We start from the raw sequence: 20,317 nt of genomic DNA on the forward strand, positions 1-20,317 counted from the left end.
CCATAAAATGAGCCTTAGAATCACATCGGCTAAATATGCATTCACGACAAGCATTCATACAATGTTACAAACATACTAAACAAGACGTGTGTCATTTGATCATTGTGCATTTTATTTCAGCTCCAGTGTTTCAAACTGTAGCAGCATTTCCACCAATCAGTTTAAGAGTCTACATTTTACATTTTCATTGCAGTAAAAAAACAAAACATAACTTGCGTACACTAGATGGCACTATTTTTTATTTCAAAATCTCCCCACTTCTTCTACACTGTGCGCACAGAGCGGCCAAGACATGAATTGGTTCAAGACACATATTTAGAGTAACACTGCAGCACTTCACTGCAATGGGCAAATATCAGAATAAGACATTGATCAATCGGTTTCATGTTTTCTCGAGAGCATGGTACATAGTGATGATCGGACAAGATCAATATACACAGAGCAAACGGAGTGTTGTTAATATTGGACCCAAAAGCAAAACCTTTAAAAACGTACACAATTTAAAATGGTTTCAAATACAATGTGCATTTTAAAACAGCTAGTTTTGCAGAGCAAGTACAGATAAGCAGCATTTAAAAATGCTGGACCCAGAGAAAGCAAACCCATGGGGTTTCCACCGTACAACACGGAGCCAAAGGGTAACGGAAATCTGTCCTTAATCAAATCAAAATCTGCTATCGCTGCCCCTCGTGAGAAATATCACCACATCCATCATCTCAGTTGCACCCTAAAAGAGAAAAACCTAAAACACGTCACTATACAAGTCTCAATACGTCATACATCATTGTTCCCCAACCCGAAAGGTCAAATGTGTAAATTAGTGATATATAAGCTATACCGTAATGGTAGTGAATAAGATGCTAGTTGGAAGAAACCAAAAAAAATTAATAAAAATAAACCGGTGGGCTGGAAACACACAGCAAATCAAGTACTAAACCAATAAGCATTTAATCAGAAGGCAAATAAACTGGCATTAAGAACGTCCAAACTTTCTGAGATGAAATAAACAGAAGGCAGAGGACAAAAGTCCAAGGGAACAGGAAGTGAGAGAGAGAGAGAGAGAAGGGGACACAGGAAAGGCACAGACCAAACAGAACAGCTAGAGCTGAACCGGTCAGCTCAGTAGAAGCAGAAACCAGTGCGGTCAAACCATTAAATCACATCCAAAATAAAAGTATTTGTTTATATAATGTGTGTGTGTGTGTGTGTGTGTGTGTGTATATAAAAAGACACACATGCATATAGATTTAAGAAAATGCTATGTTTATATATTAAATATTTATATTCATAGAATTTAACTTATAAATATATGTACACGTAAATATTTTCTAAATATACTGTATGTGTGTATTTATATATACATAAATATAGGCTAAAAAAAATAATTTTTTGGATGCGATTAAACGTTTGACAGCACTATGAAAACCCTCTCGCACACGGTCTATTACTGGAAAACAAGGCAAGCCTTCTTCTGAATGGGCGACTGAATCTAGAGATTCACAGAGAGGCAGAACACAAAGGATGAGTCAGCTGCATATTCACAAACGGCTCAGAAACAGAATAAATCTGCTCCCAGACTGAAATAGATTGTCACAGCTATGAAACCTCCTATCTACTTCATTAAGGAATAAAGATTTCATTCTGGGTTTGGGATTTGAGCTGCACGCTCTCCATTCTCAGGGTTTCAACAAGCAGAAAAACCTCTAAAGCTGCAAAACCCACTGCATAGATCACATCTCATAATTATGTCACAGGCTTGACTGGTAACATATATACATCGTTGACAACCATGTCCTTAAACAGCAAAAGAAAAAGTTATCACACCAAAAAAACAACTAATTTAGAAATCCTAAGCGCTTTAGTGTACTGAAATCAGGCAGTTTGATTAAATTAGCATCCAATTCTTTGGAAATCTAATTTCAACAGTAGATTAGTCCATCTAAAATTAGAAGTGTCAAATATTTGGAGTATTCATAGCACAAATAATCTATTCTTGAACTTTTGTCAGGGTTAATGAAATTAAATTGAACATGAATAAAAATGAGGCTGCGTTTGTTCACTGTAAAAATTCCAGAGGCCAAAACCTCTTGATTTTAATACTGAACCTATTGAACTTCCATTCCTCACAGCCACACTTTTATTTAAGTCAAATTAAACACGCCATCTTCCCTGATTGAGATCAATATGCATTCATATTTTCTTGATAAAACAAAGGTTAAAAAAAAAAGAAAAAGAAAAAAATAGAACCAAAAAAGCAAAGCTTGAAGCTCAGGCAGCTTTCATAGAGGATTAGGCAATAATAATAATAATAATAAAAATTGCTCTTATTAATCTTGAGCAACAATTCAGGAATGTCTTAAATTATAAAATACAAAAAAAAAAAAAAAAAAAAAAAGTAATAAAGAGCAAACTCTCCTGAACCCCTAAAATATTAAAAAGTCCAGAAAAGCCAATAAAATAAAAAAAACGTTCTACCGCACCGGTTTGTTGTGTCATTGAGCAGATATAAATACAGAGGCATACCATCACGCTCAATCATAAATTACCTTCCTGTTTCAGTCATGTTTACAAGAAACTGTCTGTAGTGTGCAGCGTCCATACATTCTTGTAACATTAAACTCTTCCAATAAATTAATACGTTAGCAAAAACACAGAAGCGGCTGGAGTGTCTACTGCATAAGAAATGAGTGTCTACTTTCCCCTTTGAGCCGAAGGCGTCTTCTGTCGTCTGTTGGTCCTCACGCTCACTCTTTGGATGGGCTGAACAGATTCAGCGCTAGCGGGCCTCATGTAGGGCTGGCCTTGTGAGCGTCCCTCCTCAGTTCCTGGATGTGCGGGTCCTGTTGGGTCAGAAAGTATTTGAAGAACTCGTACACGGACCAGGCGATGGCCGTAGACGGCATCTGATAAATCACCCGCGCTCTGATGCCTTTAAAGAAGGCCGGCACGCCGCCCAGCCGGTACACTGTCCTGAGCGCGTTGACCATGCCAGAGAGATGTCCGCTGACATGCGCCGAGCTGAGCGCCACGTTCTCCTGCGTGTTTAGCAGCGTCTTGCACACGTCTAGCGGAGTGGTTACGGCAGCAGACACGGCTCCGGCCGCCGCTCCAGACAGGATGTGCGTCTCGGGCCGGTACTGGCGCTGGGGGTTAAAATGTTCCTGCATGTATTCATACGTGATGAAGTGGACGGCCTGGAAGGGGATGTTCATGGTCAGTTGAGTGCTGTAGCTGCGGTAGAAGGCGGCCAGTCCTTCCTTGCGACTGATCGTCAGGACGCAGTCATACAGGCTGCGGTATGGAGAGTTGTACATCTGCATCCTCTGCTTCACCACTGACAGAGAGACAGTGAAAGAGATTTGATGCAAAACTGAATATAAAAGTATGAAAATGCCCGTCTTTGCAAGTATCCTCATAAACAGTCATTTAGGTCTTAAGGGAAAGTAAACAGCTGAGAAAGAAAGTGCATGTGTAACAGTATATTGGATCCAGATGTTCGGTCTTAAAGGGGGAAGCTACCTATTATTCCTCCTGCTTGTCATTCATGTTAAATCAAACAACAGTTCTTGCCTAAATTACTTTTGTAACTTGGTAAACTGTTTATTGATACAATGTATGGGGCATTTCTTATTGTAGTTTTTTGTCATATTGTAATTAGTTACTTCTCTTCAGTGAGCTTGAGTTTTTCCTCTTTATTTGGCTTGTATTATTTTTTCTGTAATATTGACAGTGGTGACAAGAATTATGGTTTCAAAAACTATTACACACAGTCAAACATTTTTGAACAGTAAGATTTTTATTGTTTTTTTCAAAATTTCTCTTCTGCTCACCAAGCCTGCATTTATTTGATCCAAAATACAGCAAAAGCAGTAATATTGTGAAATATTTTTACTATTTAAAATAACTACTTTCTATTTGAATAGATTTTAAAATGCATCATTACTCCAGTCTTCAGTGCCACGTGATCCTTCAGAAATCATTCTAATATGCTGATTTTGTGTTCAGGAAACATTTATTATTAAATACAGTTGAGTAATTATTTTTCAGGACTTTAATGTAAAAAATAAATAAAAAAAATAATATATATCGTGATGTGTGTGTTTTCAGCAGCAAATCAGCATATTAGAATTATTTCTGAAGGATCATGTGCCTGGAGTAATGCAAAAAAAAATATTTGAAAAATCACAGGAATAAATTACATTTTAAAAGTGTATTCAAATAGAAAAGTTATTAATTAGTAAAAAAAACTAATATTTTACTGTTCTTGCTGTTCTTACATTGGATCAAATAAATGCAGGCTTGGTGAGCAGAACAGACTTCTTTAAATAAAAAAATAAATAAAAAACCCATTAAAAATCTTGCTGTTCAATAACTTTTGACTGGTAGTGTATATCATTTGTGTGATCGAAAATTACTCTTATCGTGATAAGATTTGGGTCACGTCGCCCATCCCTATCTGCTAGTATTGTACTAAAACTGCTCATTAAAAACCCATATTCGTAAAAGGCATGATGTTTTTAGGTTTTGGCCTACAAAAATACAAGTTTGCATTTTAGCACCTCTGGTTTTTTTTTTTTTTAATGGATTTTTCAGTTAAATGCCTAAAATAAGGTCTGTGTTTGACACAAGCTCAAGATCTTTTTGCGTTTTATTCTACGACATGAAATGCATCAGTAAGTGTGTTTATTTGTAAAGATTATCACAATGAACAAAACAGTCATGTGAGAATTTTTGTTGGTCATGGAGCTTATTTTCGGCAATAATCCAAGAATCCAGTGAAATTCCTATTGGATTTTTGTTGAGGGAAGAAGGGCGAGATGGCCTACAAAAATACATCACTGCAGCACTATATTGTGATATTTTCTGCATTGGCCAATATCAGTGTCTGATCGGCTGGTTAGCAAAAGTGCACATTTTGTGTTTTCAAATACTTCGTGAAATTTGGAGTACATATTTGCATAAAGTATGTTCTTTTAATCCAGCAATAATGTTTGCATCATATCTGCTAGTATTATACTGAAATCAGCCATTAATGTAAGAAAGTAACCATTATTAAAAGAACTTCAAAGACCACACAGTCATTTCAGCCAATTGTCAATTTTCTACAACTGAGTTTTTCTATGCTCATTAAAATGCATATTAACTGTATTAATTACATATACAATAATAATGATGATGATAATAATAATAATAATAATAATAATAAATACAAGAACAACTACTCACTTGATTTTAGTGATATATTTTTGTTTCTATTGTCTAGACCATGGTTTCCAAACAGGACTTAAGATTTTCAACATCTCACAAACCTCCTGCATTTCCTTAAGTAAATTATTAATTTTTTTTTTTTTTTTTTTTTTTTTTTTAAAAAGTAAATCAGCTAATGAAAACATGAAATGAGGAATTTCTTGGGTTATTCTGCTACAGTTATCTTGAAGACTCCAAAACAAACCACTTTACAGTGTACTTATAACAGTATTAATATAAGATTCATTATTGACTGGTATTGACAGTAGAAGAATACCTTCTGCTGGGTTCATGATAGCATCGTGGAGGACAGTGGCAACACTTCCCGCCACACCTGAAGAGGAAGAGAGAAGAAAAATGTACATCACCATATCAAGTAACAAAATGTTGAAAAACAGAACAGAAACTCATGCGCTACATTTACAAATGTCCTATACAACAGACAAAGGGGCACTCCAATTTCATTCCTTTTCCTCAAAACAATGGCACAATGGACACACAACAAACCTGAACCTGACAAATTATAAAGTCTTGATCTCTTGAGCTTCAGTTCAGAGTTCTGAAATCAGAAATCTAGCGATGGACATTCATAGAAGGGGTAAATGAAAATTGGCTGTTAATTTGTTAACTCTCAGGCCATTCTAGACATGGGTGACTTTTTTCTTCAGTAGAACAATAAACATTTTTTTGAAGTCACAGTTCTTGGAGATTCAGCAAATGCAAGTCCACAGCTACAGTCACTTTCAGAGTCAAAAAAGCATATCAAGGCAACAAAATTAATACCCGTGGCTCCTGACGATATATTGAGGTCTTATGAAGTGAAAAAAATAAAATAATATTATTATAATAACAATAATAATTCTCTCTCTGGAAGAAACTGAACATTAGTTACAACATTAATACCTGTAATCCAGAGCCTCAGGCAAACGGTCTGAAGTGACGCCCGGTTAGCGAACGAATCAGTCTTTTGAGTCAGCTCTTTGAACCAGTTCACCAAATCGTTTATTCACTTTATATGCTTTAGACATGTAAACCACACATTTTACATGACATCATTATCAGGTACTTCAATAACATAATTACATGTATGCAGGGGTGGGGAGGGGCTATCCATCTATCTATCTATCTATCAAAAAAAAAAAAAATACAAATGTGATTTATTCTGAAGCAATATTCTGATCAGTTTTCTATCAGCTGTGACATAAATCTGCATGTTTGTTTTTTTTATATTTAATCCAAGGGCATTTTTTTTACCTTTATAGAGGGCATTTTCCCCCTAACCTCATTAATACTTCATCTTTCATTTCAAATTCTTACAATTAATCTATAAATTCAATTATAATAATGTGATTGATTCAGTTTGATAACGTATAGATAACATTTACAATGAAAAATACAACTGCATTGAACAATGCTATGAGATTGTTTTAATATTGAATATACAAACAAGAAACAATGGTGGAAATTATACTTTTACACCAAATTAAAACACCAATAGGTGCCAGTAGGGAGTGTTTAATGAGAGTCATTGAGTTGTTCATTCAAGAGATTCGTTCAAAAAGCAGATTCATCAGATGTTTATGCACGGGCTAATCAACTTTGACTCCATCGATTCGTTCAAAACACTGAAGCATTCAGCAGTGAAGCGGCTGGTTGCTGTGAGATGCACTGTGGTTCTGCCTAAAATGCAAGTGACCTAATATTATTGTACTTGCTTACTGAACTATTTATTGAACTATTAAACAGTCGTAATGGTGAAGATGTTGTGTAATGTTGCCTAACTAACTGAATTTTAAATATAAAAACTGTTTATTGAATTTTTACCTCAGCATGCTGACTTTCCTTGTGTTGCGCGTTTTGATTTCTCCTGGAGAGGCAGCATGAACCTCGCCCCAGCAGCGCAACTTTATACCATACATGCATTTATATACAGTAGCTATATCCACTATTCGCCACTTACTCCAAGTGTAATAAAATCAGAATACTAATAATACTGCCTAGTTCTTTTTGGTTATTGATGTTTTAATCAGTTACTTTTCTGGCGTTAATGAAGCGATAATGTCAAGCCCTGGAGTCTGTGTGCTGGGGCTCAAACCAATTTAAACCCTGCATATGTGACGCCATTGCATGATTACATATCAAACTGGTGAATCGGTTATTTGAATCAAAAGCGAACTGTCTGAAAGAACCAGTTCACATAAAATAATCAGCTTTCCCATTTGCTTGTAAATTACAGTTAATAACATTGTAAGTAATGAGCAGCTTCTTGCACCGACCGATCGTTTCGCTTCATGAGACCTCTATATTTAGTCAGAATCCACGGATATTAATTTTGTGTTGCCTGATATGCTTTTTTTTTTTTTTTTTAAACTCAAGTGCTGGAAGCTGCGGATTGCATTTTATGAAATCACCAAGGACCACGGTTTCAGCTAAAAATCTTCTATAATGTTCTACTCAAGAAAAAGTCTATCTTAGATGGCCTGAGGGTGAGAAAATTAACAGCAAGTTTTCAATTTTAGGTGACCTATCCCTTTAAGACCTCACAGAATAATCCCTTCTCCTACCGTTAGCAATGTGACTGTTGCCGCCGTTCTGTATGACGTCACTAAGGCTGCGCTTAATCCGCTCGTAGCAGGCGAAATAGAGTGCGTGTGCGGGACCGGCTCCCAGCACAGTGATATTGAGGCCCCTCAGGGGCCGAAGGAGGCCCTCTGTCTGTACAATCCTCTTCAGTGCACCGTACACACTTCTGTACTGGGCCTTCGGGTCCGGCTGTAAACTCTGCATACGTGTCTGTGGACAGAAAGACAGCAGCATATAAGCCTATCAACCATAAAAAAACAACACCACTTGATATGCAAAACTAAATTTACATATTTACAAACAAAGTTTAGGAACTAGACCAAATCATGAAGATCAGTTCTGGCATTGTGTAGGCAATTTGGCCTCGAACTAATTTCTGATGTCAGTGATTTATTCAATTCCACCAAAAAAAATATAAATTTACAGAGACCCTAAAAATAGATATTGTCCGACAGAAACAAAAAGGATGGGTAAATTGTTAACAAAAAAGGGAAGGAAATACCATCAATATGTAGACGGAGATAGAAGCAGTCAATCTTTCTGCTAACCCAACCTCTCAGCTCAGTTATAAAAACATGCTTTGTTTAATGTGAATGATTTGGCAAGAATCCTCATAACACACAGACTGAGGGGCACAGGAGCCAAACTATCAGAATAAACCCTGATCCACAAACTGAAGCTTACTCTGCACGAAAACCGCCCACTCAGACATGAAGAGACATCTGTGCAACAAAACCAACCAGTTTTTTGCTGCCAAAACTTCTGGAGGGAAGTATATTTTATACTGGCTTCCCAGACTTTTTGACCACATATGAATATTATTAAATGTTTTAAAAATCATTTTGATTCACACTAATTGTCTAATAGTGATTCTGAACATTTGGGAACAATTTCAAAATGACTCGCTAAAAAGAACTCGTACAGTATATGGCTTGTTAGAACACTTTTCTCTATACATCTGCAATACCTAACCATTACAGCATTTTAGACTGTTTTATAACAGATCTAGACCGCAAAATGCATTTGATGTAAGATGGAGTGAAAGAATCATTAAAGTCTGTCTATACAGTCCATGTAAAACAAGTTTAAACCAAAATACTTCTTTCAATAATTTATTTTCCATACTTCGTCCCATTATCTTTCTAATTCTACCTCTTAAATCTAAACACTAGACAGGCTGGTGTGACCGGTTACAGCTTACTTTGAACAAGATACTATTACAGCTAATCACAAGGGTTGAATTAGCTCTTCTTTAACTAGAGAACTAGACAAACACCAAGATGTGTTTGTATTTGCCCAAAACTTTCATCATAAAATCCCTGTCATCAAACAGCTACCTGGAATAAAAAGAGATCTTCCTGAAAACATTCATCAGGGTGGACTGAGTTGTTTCAAACAGATTTGATTCCGCATTTCAAACGGTTCTATAATCTCAACTCATGCTTCATTACATCAACAATTAAAGCAATAGGGTAGACGTTCCCATTAAGCACACTTCCATTTTTGAGAAGATTATAAAAATAAAAATTATCCTACTTGCTGTTTTAACAAATTGATGTGTTTGTTACTATACACCTATAATTTCAAGTCAATCAGATCGTCGCACGCTAAGATATGAGTCTCCATGTGTTCACACTGTCTGGCGGCCATTTTGAAAGCAGTCTAAAAACTTTCACCAAAAGAGTCATCCCTTAAATGTGCATTTTTATTTTTTAGATGTTTAAGCCTTTATTTTGGGTGAGTTTCACTACTTACTGTAAAATTAAGAGATTAATGTTCAGACTTTTGCATATTATAACCTGGAACTTATCGAAATAATTACATCAGATCCAAAAGATAGCAACACAGCGCAGATGCTACAGAACACAGTTAGCTGACTAGCTGTATAAGATTGTGTGCCACGCTAACATTACTGGCTTGTACTTTCACATCCATAATATTATACATTGACAGTTTATTGCTGGTCTGTCAGTTTATTATAAATTGACAGTTTATTGCTGGTCTGTGGTTTTACAGTGCTGTAAATTTTAAAGATGTCATATTATTGTAAGCTGAGCTTAAAGGGTGCACTTCTATGAAAATCACAGCTTCAGTGTGACATCAATAAGAAACAGTATAATTTCATAGATATTCTTAATAGTTGTTCATATTAAAATATGTATGAACTTAATACATGACCTAGATTATTTATTTAGCAAAATCCTATCATTTTAATAAATATTACATGAAATTTATTAAAAATTGTTGCTGCTTTAATTAAGCTCAGTGTGCTCTTTAAGCTCTTCCACATTGAACGTCTGTAAATACTTCATAAACAGACTTGACTTGATGGTTGTCACTTTAAGTTAATCGATTTTCTATGGATTCTGTCGACTCAAATCTGCAGACTGGCTCTGATCTTTGGCAACTATAGCATCAACTTCTCCAGACTGTAAATCTGTGGAAAATCGGGGCAAAAATCATGTAGTCTATTCAGCCTTAAGAGACTATAGATAAGTTTACATCCATTTAAAAAGAGGCTTCATAATGAGGCTAGTTTCTGTGTTCATCCCCATGAATTAAATGTTTTATTGGTTTGTTTTATTTGATTGTGTTACTTAGCTGAACGTGTTGTAATGGGCTTAGATGACACTTCATTATGAATATATAACTGATCGACTTGAATGCCTTGTTGCTTGATTTTAGTGTTAATTGAAATGCTTGTCATCATTTAAAATAAAATTAAAATATTACTCAATATTTATTTTAACATAACTTTTTGTACTGAAACCAATATGTTGTGCACTAAAAAGGTCTCAATGTAGATTTTGGTGAGCTTAATAGGTACGTTTACCCTACTTTTACAAACTTCCACAACTATTTTAGGAATACATTTAGGTGCATTCTGGAGGGCTTTAGAAAATGAAAAGCAGAAGAGCAGATAAATATGCCACAGGAAACACTAAGCCAATGTAGTGGCACGTAATGCTATGAACATTTGAAAATCCAAACTTGAATGGGTTACACACTTCGGAGACCAAAAAAAAAAAAAAAACAGGAAGGTGGAAAGACTGGCCTTGTCAATCTAAATTTGCACCACTGACATTATGAGCACTTAAACTAAACTGGTTACTATCAAGCAACTGTCACAGAAGAGAGGTACCAGTCACGACAGGAATGTGAGTGAGTGTGAGTAAATAACGGCCTGTTAATCAATTTCAAAACATCCCGTCCCAAATGCAAGAGACACTCTTGCACATTCACACCCTTCTGGACGTGTGAGATTGCGACCTCTGCCCTGGCCCACCCATCAGGCATGAGGAGTGACTCACACCAGCCCGTCCGTTACGCACCGATTACTGGTAATACTCTGTAGTTACCGCCACCAGGCCCAGCGTTTAAACCAGCTGTCAATTTTCACCTGCCATTGAAACTGCAGTTATATTTAGCCTACATACCGTACATAACATTATTGGCTATTGGTTTAAATTTTCCCCCAATATACCCTATATCTTGATACAAACTTGCAATCGCGAGAAGAAAAAAAAAAAAAAAAAAAGGCAAAATTGGATGTTTTCAGATTTTTTTTTTACCCTCACAACTGCGAGTTTATATACCGCTATTCTGACTTTAAATATTTCACACTCACAGCATTACTATTTTTACTGTATTTATCTAATAAATGCAGCTTTAGTGAGTATTAGAGACTTTGTTCAAAATTCCAAACTTTTGACCAGCACTGAATTTTAATTGGAAAAATAAATACTACTGTACGTAAAATACTGTTCACTTTTTTTGTTAGCTACTTTTTAAACGGAAGCCCGTTTCTGAAACTGAATTTAAAAAAAAAAAAAAGATAAACACGACTTCTCACAATTCAAACTTTTTTTCTTGCAGTTTCAAATCTACATCTTGCAATTCTGACATTTTTCTCAGAACTGCATTATATAAACTTGAAGAATAAAGTTAGAATCTTGATATAAACTTGGAACTGCAAGAAAGTCAGAACTGCGAGATGTGAACTCAATTACAAGAAAAAAAAGTGCAAGATACAAACTCGCAATTGGGAGAAGAAAATAAATTGTGAGATTATGAATTACCTTTTTCGGTAACACTTTATTTTAAGGTGTTATAATACAGAGTAATTACCCAAGTACTTATTTCATGCAAGTACAACAGCTACTACTAAAATGTACCTACCATTAGGGCTCGGCGATATATCACATGCGATATGCATGCGCATCTCGTCAGTAAAGCCGGTTCCTTGATTAGCGGTAAATCTCCATCACCTGTTTTCAAATGGAGCGGCATTTAATACACGGAGCCGTAGTTCACTTACAAGCTAGGCAATATCGCATTCATTATCGAAGGCGATTCATCTGCGATAATGAATGCGATATTGCGTAGCTTGTCAGTGAACTACGGCTCCGTGTATTAAATGCTGCTCCATTTGAAAACAGGTGATGGAGATTTACCGCTAATCAAGGAACCGGCTTTACTGACGAGATGCGCATGAGATATATCGCCCAGCCCTACTTACCATGTAACTAAGTTATGGAACGGCTTGTACTTACAGTTTGTAATTATGTAGATGTAATAGGCAGCTACTGTTACACAGCTACTTGTACACTTAAGTACAATCTTGATACACTTTATTTTAAGGAGCTTCTGCCTGTGTAATATTCTGTAATTGTAATACAATTAGAAATGTATTACATGTATTTTAGCTGTGTACTGGTGGGTTAAATCAAACTAAGGTGCAGCTGGAGAAGGTGTACAGTATAGATACACATGAAGTTACATGTGTAACAGAAGCTGCCCATTACATCTACATAATTACAAACTGTAAGTACAAGCTGTTCCATAACTTAGTTACATGGTAAGTACATCGTTTCATGTAAATACAACGACTACCAAGTACTTAAGTAGTTACTCTATTTTAAGGTGTCCATAATACAAAGTGTTACCCCTTTTTCTTTCTTTCCTTTCTTTTTTATTCAGTGGCGTCAAACAAGCTTCCATAACTTTTAGTTTTATTATTAGAGTAAAGGGGTACAACTGCCATAGGTACCACAGTTAGACTATGGATAAATATGCAGAACTATGAAAAATATGCAAGTTTTTCACAAGGGCAAGTACAAAGTATAATCAAGAGCTTTAAAGTCTAAGTTATGTACCAAGCTTTTGGTATCCCTGGTTAAAAATGTTAAAAGTGGGATCAAATAGCAATATCACTGGTAACTGCATTTACTAAAGCAATTCATTCAGAATAACATTAATAAGACCTATATAACTTTGTGGCACCAGTTCCACTGCAATTAAACATTACTCTGGAGCCCTGACATACCTCGATGTAAACATTAACCATTTGTGACCCTGGACCACAAAACCAGTCTTAAGTCGCTGGGGTATTTTTGCAGCAATAGCCAAAAATACACTGTATTGGTCAAAATTATCTATTTTCATTTTATGCCAAAAATCATTAGGATATTAAGTAAAGATCATGTCCCATGAAGATATTTTGTAAGTTTCTTACAGTAAATATCAAAACTTAATTTTTGATTAGTAATATGCATTGCTAAGAACTTTATTTGGACAACTTTAAAGGTGATTTTCTCAATATTTAGATTTTTTTTTTTTGCACCCTCAGATTCCAGATTTTCAAATAGTTGTATCTCGGCCAATATTGTCCAATCCTAACAAACCATACATAAATGGAAAGCTTTTTTATTCAGCTTTCAGATGATGTATAAATCGAAAAATTGACACTTAAGACTGGTTTTGTGGTCCAGGGTCACATTTCAGTCTTCACTTTATGCAATGTACAAAGAGTACAAAGCTTGCATTGTAAGATGGACAAAGTAGTAACTCATTTGCATTGTTGTAAAGTGTTTATATTGGGTCAGTGTATGGAGAGGAAAAGCAGTGTCTTTCTCCCCGTTTCTCTATTCTGGATCTTCTGCTATTGCTGCATCTCTCTGAATCACACCCGGTCTCTTACTGTACATGCATCACAATATTACCCAACACTGGCATAGAGAACCATGTGATCTGTTAAAGATCCATTTCAGTCACAAACTACAGACTACCAACACATTTAAGTGGGTGTTAGACCATATTAAATGTCATTTGCAATGCAATTATCTTCCATAATGTAACATTTTAGAGTGAAACCAAATATTCTTTGGAAAACAAAAGTTGGGCGTAGCATGACGTTGAGAAAGTGGAATGTGATATATTCGCTAAAAAAGTAAATAGGGTCAATTTCATGTCACCTCTATATTTTGTAATAGAAAATGAATTAATGGAATGCAGTCTTGTTTTAAACTGTGAAAAAGCACCACCATGTGCACCTCTCTCATTATCCAGGAGCATGAATGATTGCCGATAGAGACAAGGAGTGTGTGAGTAAAGGTCATATATGGAAAAGCTCCTGTCCTGAAACACTCCTTAGATGTGTTTCTAGGAAGTGACGAACCTCGTACAGCTGGCAAGTCCCCCACTATTTCTCACACACTGGAAATTCCAGTGTCACTTCAGCCTGAAATCACTACTACAGACACATGTGCTCCAGTAACTGAATTGCAACACAGGAAATTTAATTACCAGCTATAATACAGTGACAAAGTTTAAAGCAGTTTAAGCGGTCATTAAACAACATAGCTAACAAATCTCAGTTTCCCTGGTTCCTGAAGATGCTTTTTTTTTTTTTTTTTTTTTAAACTACGCAAAAGCTTAGAGGAAGTATTTAAAGCTAATCTTAGACAAATTATTTACTGGTCTGTCACAAACCAGTTCTGTTAGAGGGATAGTATAACCTACTTTTATAATTTAATATTAGTTCAACATTAAATTAATGTCCTTTGCTCCACATTTAACTTATGTTGTATTTCTGATACATGACATACATGGGATTTTATTGGCTCAATAAATAGTTTGACATCATTAGGGTCAGTGACATTAAAGTGCTCACAATAAAGAAAAAGGAAGAATCTTTTTTTTTTTTGGCAAAGGACCTTGAGACGGGAATTGAACTTTGGGTCACCGTGAGCACAGTTGCGCTATATATGCAGCACTGACAAGAAAAGGAAGAATCTTTTAACAGGAAGGAAAGATTTATTAAAATGTGTGCCAAGTTCCTAGAACTAGATTACATGTATTGTCTCTATCTGTAAACTTATGCTTGTAAGGAAAAGCTTAAATTGAATTACTCCAAAAATGTAGTAAAACATCAAGTAAAAGATAACTTTTTTTTTTAACAAAAGATTTAAATATAGTTCTGAAAGCATATTTATTCATTCATTCATTCATGCATTAGTGTATGAATTATTAATTAATTTAGGTTTTTAGGGAGTAGCACCACATTACATTTTTTACAACCTTAATTATGTATGAATATTAAAAGCAAAGACTTTAATTTTTGGAATTATATATATATACACATATACATATGAATGATATTATTTATTATTATTGTTTATATACTTTTTAATCAGTTAATATATTTGTACTTGATGTGTCTGTTACATTTATTTAAACAAACAAATACAGTGGTGTGAAAAAGTGTTGGCCCCTTCCTGATTTTTTAATTTTTTGCATGTCGTCACACTTAAAAGATTCAGCTCAAACAAATTTTAATATTACACAAAGATAATGCAAGTAAATACAAAATGCAGTTTTTAAATGATAATTTCATTAAGGGAAAAAAGCTGTCCAAACCTACCTAGCCCTACACGAAAAATTGCCCCCTCCTATTAAATCATGAAAGAACTGATTAACCACATTATTTTAGAAAGCCGAGTTACATTTCACTAGCCAAACCCAGGCCTGATTACTGCCAGACCTGTTGAATCAAGAAATCACTTAAATAGAACCTGTCTGACAAAGTGAAGCATGCTTAAAGAGCAACACATCATTCCTCGATCTTAAGAAATTCAAGAACAGATGAGAAACAAAATAGTTGACGTATCAGTCTGGAAAGGGTTATAAAGACGACTCATCCAGGAGGTCATAAAAGAACCCAGAACAACATCTAAAGAACTGCAGGCCTCACTTGCCTCAATTAAGGTCAGTGTTCATAATTCAACAATAAGAAAGAGACTGGACAAAAACAAGGCAGAAGCCATTGCTGACCAAAAAGAACACAAAGGCTCGTCTCACATTTGCCAAAAAATATCTTGATTATCCCCAAGACTTTTGGGCAAATATTCTGTGGACTGATGCGACAAAAGTTGATTGCAGTTGTTGCTGCAAAGGGTGGCGCAACCAGTTATTAGGTTTAGGGGGCAAGCACTTTTTCACACAGGGCCATGTGGGTTTGGATTTTGTTTTCCCTTCATAATAAAAAAGACTTCATTTAAAAACCGCATGTTGTGTTTACTTGCGTTATCTTTGACTATTTAAATTAGTTTGATGATCTGAAACATTAAAGTGTGACAAACATGCAAAAAAAATAATTAAATCAGGAAGGGGCCAACACTTTTCACACCTCTGTGTGTGTGTGTGTGTGTGTGTGTGTGTGTGTGTGTATATATATATATATATATATATATATATATGTATGTGTGTATGTTATATATTTTTTTTATTTAAATTTAATATTAACGTTTTAAAAGTTACTTTTTCTGCTCACATGGCTTTGGTTACATAAAAAGAAAAGGTGTTATGTCAGAGGCAAAGACCATTACTACACTTTTTTTTTTGGCAGTAACAAAAACAAAAAGTTAAGTGGTTCCATTTTGATTCCAATTTTAAGTTGTCTATAATCTCAAATTACAAATTTCTGAATGTCATGACAAATAATGACTTAATGCACCATCATGAGAAAGAGTCACCCTTTGTCCTAGAAACGCCATATCCCTCTGTGATCTCTGACCAAGTTTCATTCTCCATGTCTGCCATCGCTAACACGCACACACACCCACGAACGCACAAACCAGTTACAGCCCAGTTCCTTCCAGGTAATGTCCAGGGGCCTGTGGTTGGTTAGGCATGAGACGCATCTCTGTGGCTATGTGCTCTCCAGACACGTATACGCAGCTCTCAAATGTGTAGCACTATGGTGACCAGCAAACGAGTGAAATCTGGCAGCCACTAAGGAAACAATGACAATAGCCTACGCAAGTCTCACAGAATAGATGCAGAGCTCAATCTGGCACAGTGACAGATCACTTTCACTCACAAACTCCAAAAAAGACATAGTTGGGACACTTTTGTCCCGCCGTAAAAAACTCCAAGAACTGGTTTGTGAAGAGAAAGAGCTAAAATTCCTACAATAAGGAACTGGATGCAAAGGACTGTTGTGTTCAGTGAACTAGCTGGCAGGCTTACATTTGAATGAACTGTTGTTTTAAAGCCGGAGCGAGGCTAGCCCAAAGATTAGCGCTACGCTCATGCATAAAAACACCATGGCATTTCCACTCAACATCATGAGACGACGCTTTCACCCTGGATAAAATATGTACAATGGGGAGAAACAGAGATAACCTTTTGTTCCTCAAAATTAATCTGAAATAATGAATCTGCCCGAGTCAAAGTCATGCTGACTTAAACTCATCCGTTTCCTCTATTCGAGGATGCCGTGGCCTAATGGTCAAAGATCTAGGCCGCTAACTACAAAGTCACAAGTTCAGACCACGGGAAAAGGGTGAGCCATAAACTACCACCATTATGACCTCAACCCACTAAACCCAAGATTGCGCAAGGGTAGACTGTCCTTGTAACAAGTATACTTAGGGCCCTATAATTTCCACGATGCGGAAAACACAGACAGAATCGCGGAATCCAGTCATAAAAACAGAATTTACAGTTTAAACACAGAATGTCACGGAATGCGTCAAATTTTGAATGAATGAAATAAAAAGTAGGTCATTACACTCAAGTCAAATTGCGATATGAACTAGCAGGCCCTATCTGTAAATATTAAGCCACAAAAGTCAATTTAAATATGAATCCTGCATGTTCTGCGTGTCTGTGTTAATGTCTGGCACAAACGTGTGGTTTTGTTTACTACATACACTGAAGCACAAGTGACACTCGTGATGATTTCTACATTTGCCGCCTCATTAAATGAGGATGTAAACTCATGAACAACATCTCCAGAACTGCTCGGAGTCTCACTTCATGAGCATTTTACTGTTTGATTTGAGTAAAACTAGTGTCATCATACACAGTATTGTAAAGGTATTCACGGCAACCCGTAAAAATAAGACTAGTTTAATTTGAAGACATTGTGCTAGAAATATATTACTATTGTTCAGTATAATGTGCATAGCTGCCTACTACTACTACAACGAAATAAACATTTAAGGAATAATCACAGAACATTTCTTCCATGTTTTTTAATTTTAACAGTAAATCCCCTTTGTTACTTAAATTTTCAATAATTAAAAAATAAATGTAATTAATGTTTTTTTTGCCTTCATTTGATAACCAGAAAAATGTAAATACACAAACAGAATTTCTGAGAGAAAAAACAAACAAAAAAAACACCCCTTTCATAAGGCTATTTTAAGAAACAAAATGAATAAATTAAGTTGTTTTTATGCATTCAAATAATTAGACATGCTAAAACACAGAATTTGGTAACAATAAAACATATGGCGAGAAAAAAATTATAATTTCATAGGGCCCTAAACATGAAATTTGTGTTACACGTTTAATAAATTGATGTGAAAATGTATGAGTTTCATGATTTTAATTATGACATGCTTTTTGATTAATAAAATTTAACCATTAAAAAGGAGTCAAGAAAAAAAATAAAACTGAATCCAGAAAAATTTAAATGGAAAAAAGACGGAATTTGGAAAAAAAATAAAACTGATTTCATAGGGTCCTAGTATACTGCAAAAAGACTTTAGGAAAGCCTTTGTGAAAAGTACGTACACTTAACGCTTAACGTACGCTTTATAAAAAAAAAAAACTAAAAAAAAAACTTATGGAGATAATACACTTTAAAAGAAATAATTCAGTGATAATTGTATGGAAGCCCATTTCTGCCACAGAATTAAAAACAACAACTTTTTATCTCAGAATTCTGACATGTTTTGTCACAACTCGGATCTTAGTTCTTTTTTTTGTGTGTGTGTCTGTGTGCGTGTCTTTGTGAAACCGAAATTGCAAAGAAACAAAGTTTCTTTTTATTTATTGGTCACTTTTTGTTCTAAGAATTGCTATGAAACGAAGTTCAATTTGAGACATAAACTTAGAATTGGTCTCAAACTCAATTCCTGGAGGGCCACAGCTCTGGAGCTTTAGCTCCAAATCACACCTGTTTGGAAGTTCTAGTAATCCTAAAGACCTTGATTATCTGGATCAGGTGCGTTTGATTAGGGTCGGAGCTAAACTGTGCAGAGTCTGTGCGGTCAAACAAATAATCGCGATTAATCGCATACAAAATAAGTTTTTGTTTACCTAATGTGTGTGTGCGCGGTGTATATTTATTATGTAAATATAAATGCACATATACACATAAATATTAAAGAAAAATTTGTTGTTTATAGATTAAATAAATATAATAAATTATATGAAAGTAATACATTTTGAAAATATATACTGCATGTGTGTATTTATATATACACACATATTACGTTAACAAAAAAATTCATTTTAGATGCGATTAATCATTAAGCACTAATATGAGGTTAGTAGAGCTTCTTTAGCAGCGTGGGCATCTGTCAGCAGCCAGACGAACTGCTGTCTGGAGAGGAAGTACACTATTTTAAAGTCGTAGACAGCACAGCGCGCTTAAACAGCAAAAAGCATGGCCGACTGTGCTGGTTTAACTTAGTTGTTGTTGTTTTGGACCAATTTGAGAAGGTTTGAGTCATCAAGTCATTTTCCATGCTGATCTAGCCTAACTTTGTTTTAAAAGTTAGCTTGACGGCTACGTCGCATAAGCTGTCCAGGGCTGCTAACAGCACACTGGAGACCCTAGTGAATGTCTTCATGCCCTGCTGTCTGTTCGGAGTTACCTTGACCGAGTCCACGGGGTACATGACTGTGTGCTCCAGCACTCCGGCCACGGCGCCCGCTGTCATGTGCGTGCAGAGGGACGCGTGAGCGGGCAAACTCTCGTAATCCTCGTCGCTTTTCACCTCCGACATCTCCAGACTCGCCAGGACCGTCTCGGTGCGCAACTCCATGCGTGAAGGGCGGCGCTGGGAAGGTTTAAACGCACGAGTGATGCGCGGAGATGTGTAACGGCAGCACGAGCCCGCACATTTTTACCACTACCACTGACAGCGTCACTTCAGCGACGCCGCGACGTCACCGTGACGCAGCGGCCCCGCGCCAGGCGATGAGAGCGGGAAAGTATGAAGTGGAGGTGGAGCTTAAAACTAATGTGATCATTAAAAAAAGTACAGTGATGTGAGAAAGCCTGTGGAGTTTTTTTTTTTTTTAGGGTGATACTTCTTTTAAGAAGTGATTTTAACTGTTTTTAATTCTGCTTAGAGTAATTATTATATTCTAGTCAGTTTCGTTTTATTAACTCATTAATCCGGCCTGA

General features: G+C 35.8%; 1 protein-coding gene across 1 annotated transcript; it reads right to left on the reverse strand.

Annotated features, from left to right (window-relative positions):
* Positions 1 to 91: 91 nt before the first annotated feature.
* Positions 92 to 20,105, reverse strand: slc25a37 (solute carrier family 25 member 37). Its single transcript, XM_058784823.1, has 4 exons — positions 19,782 to 20,105; positions 7,812 to 8,040; positions 5,525 to 5,581; positions 92 to 3,334 (listed from the first exon to the last, which is right to left on the reverse strand). The coding sequence occupies exons 1-4, from the start codon at positions 19,950 to 19,952 to the stop codon at positions 2,787 to 2,789; spliced, it is 1,005 nt and encodes a 334-aa protein (XP_058640806.1). The 5' UTR covers positions 19,953 to 20,105; the 3' UTR covers positions 92 to 2,786.
* Between the last annotated feature and the right edge of the window lie 212 nt (positions 20,106 to 20,317).

This window comes from Onychostoma macrolepis, chromosome 08 (genome assembly GCF_012432095.1).
Source record: "Onychostoma macrolepis isolate SWU-2019 chromosome 08, ASM1243209v1, whole genome shotgun sequence".
In the NCBI taxonomy this organism is placed as follows: domain Eukaryota; kingdom Metazoa; phylum Chordata; class Actinopteri; order Cypriniformes; family Cyprinidae; genus Onychostoma; species Onychostoma macrolepis.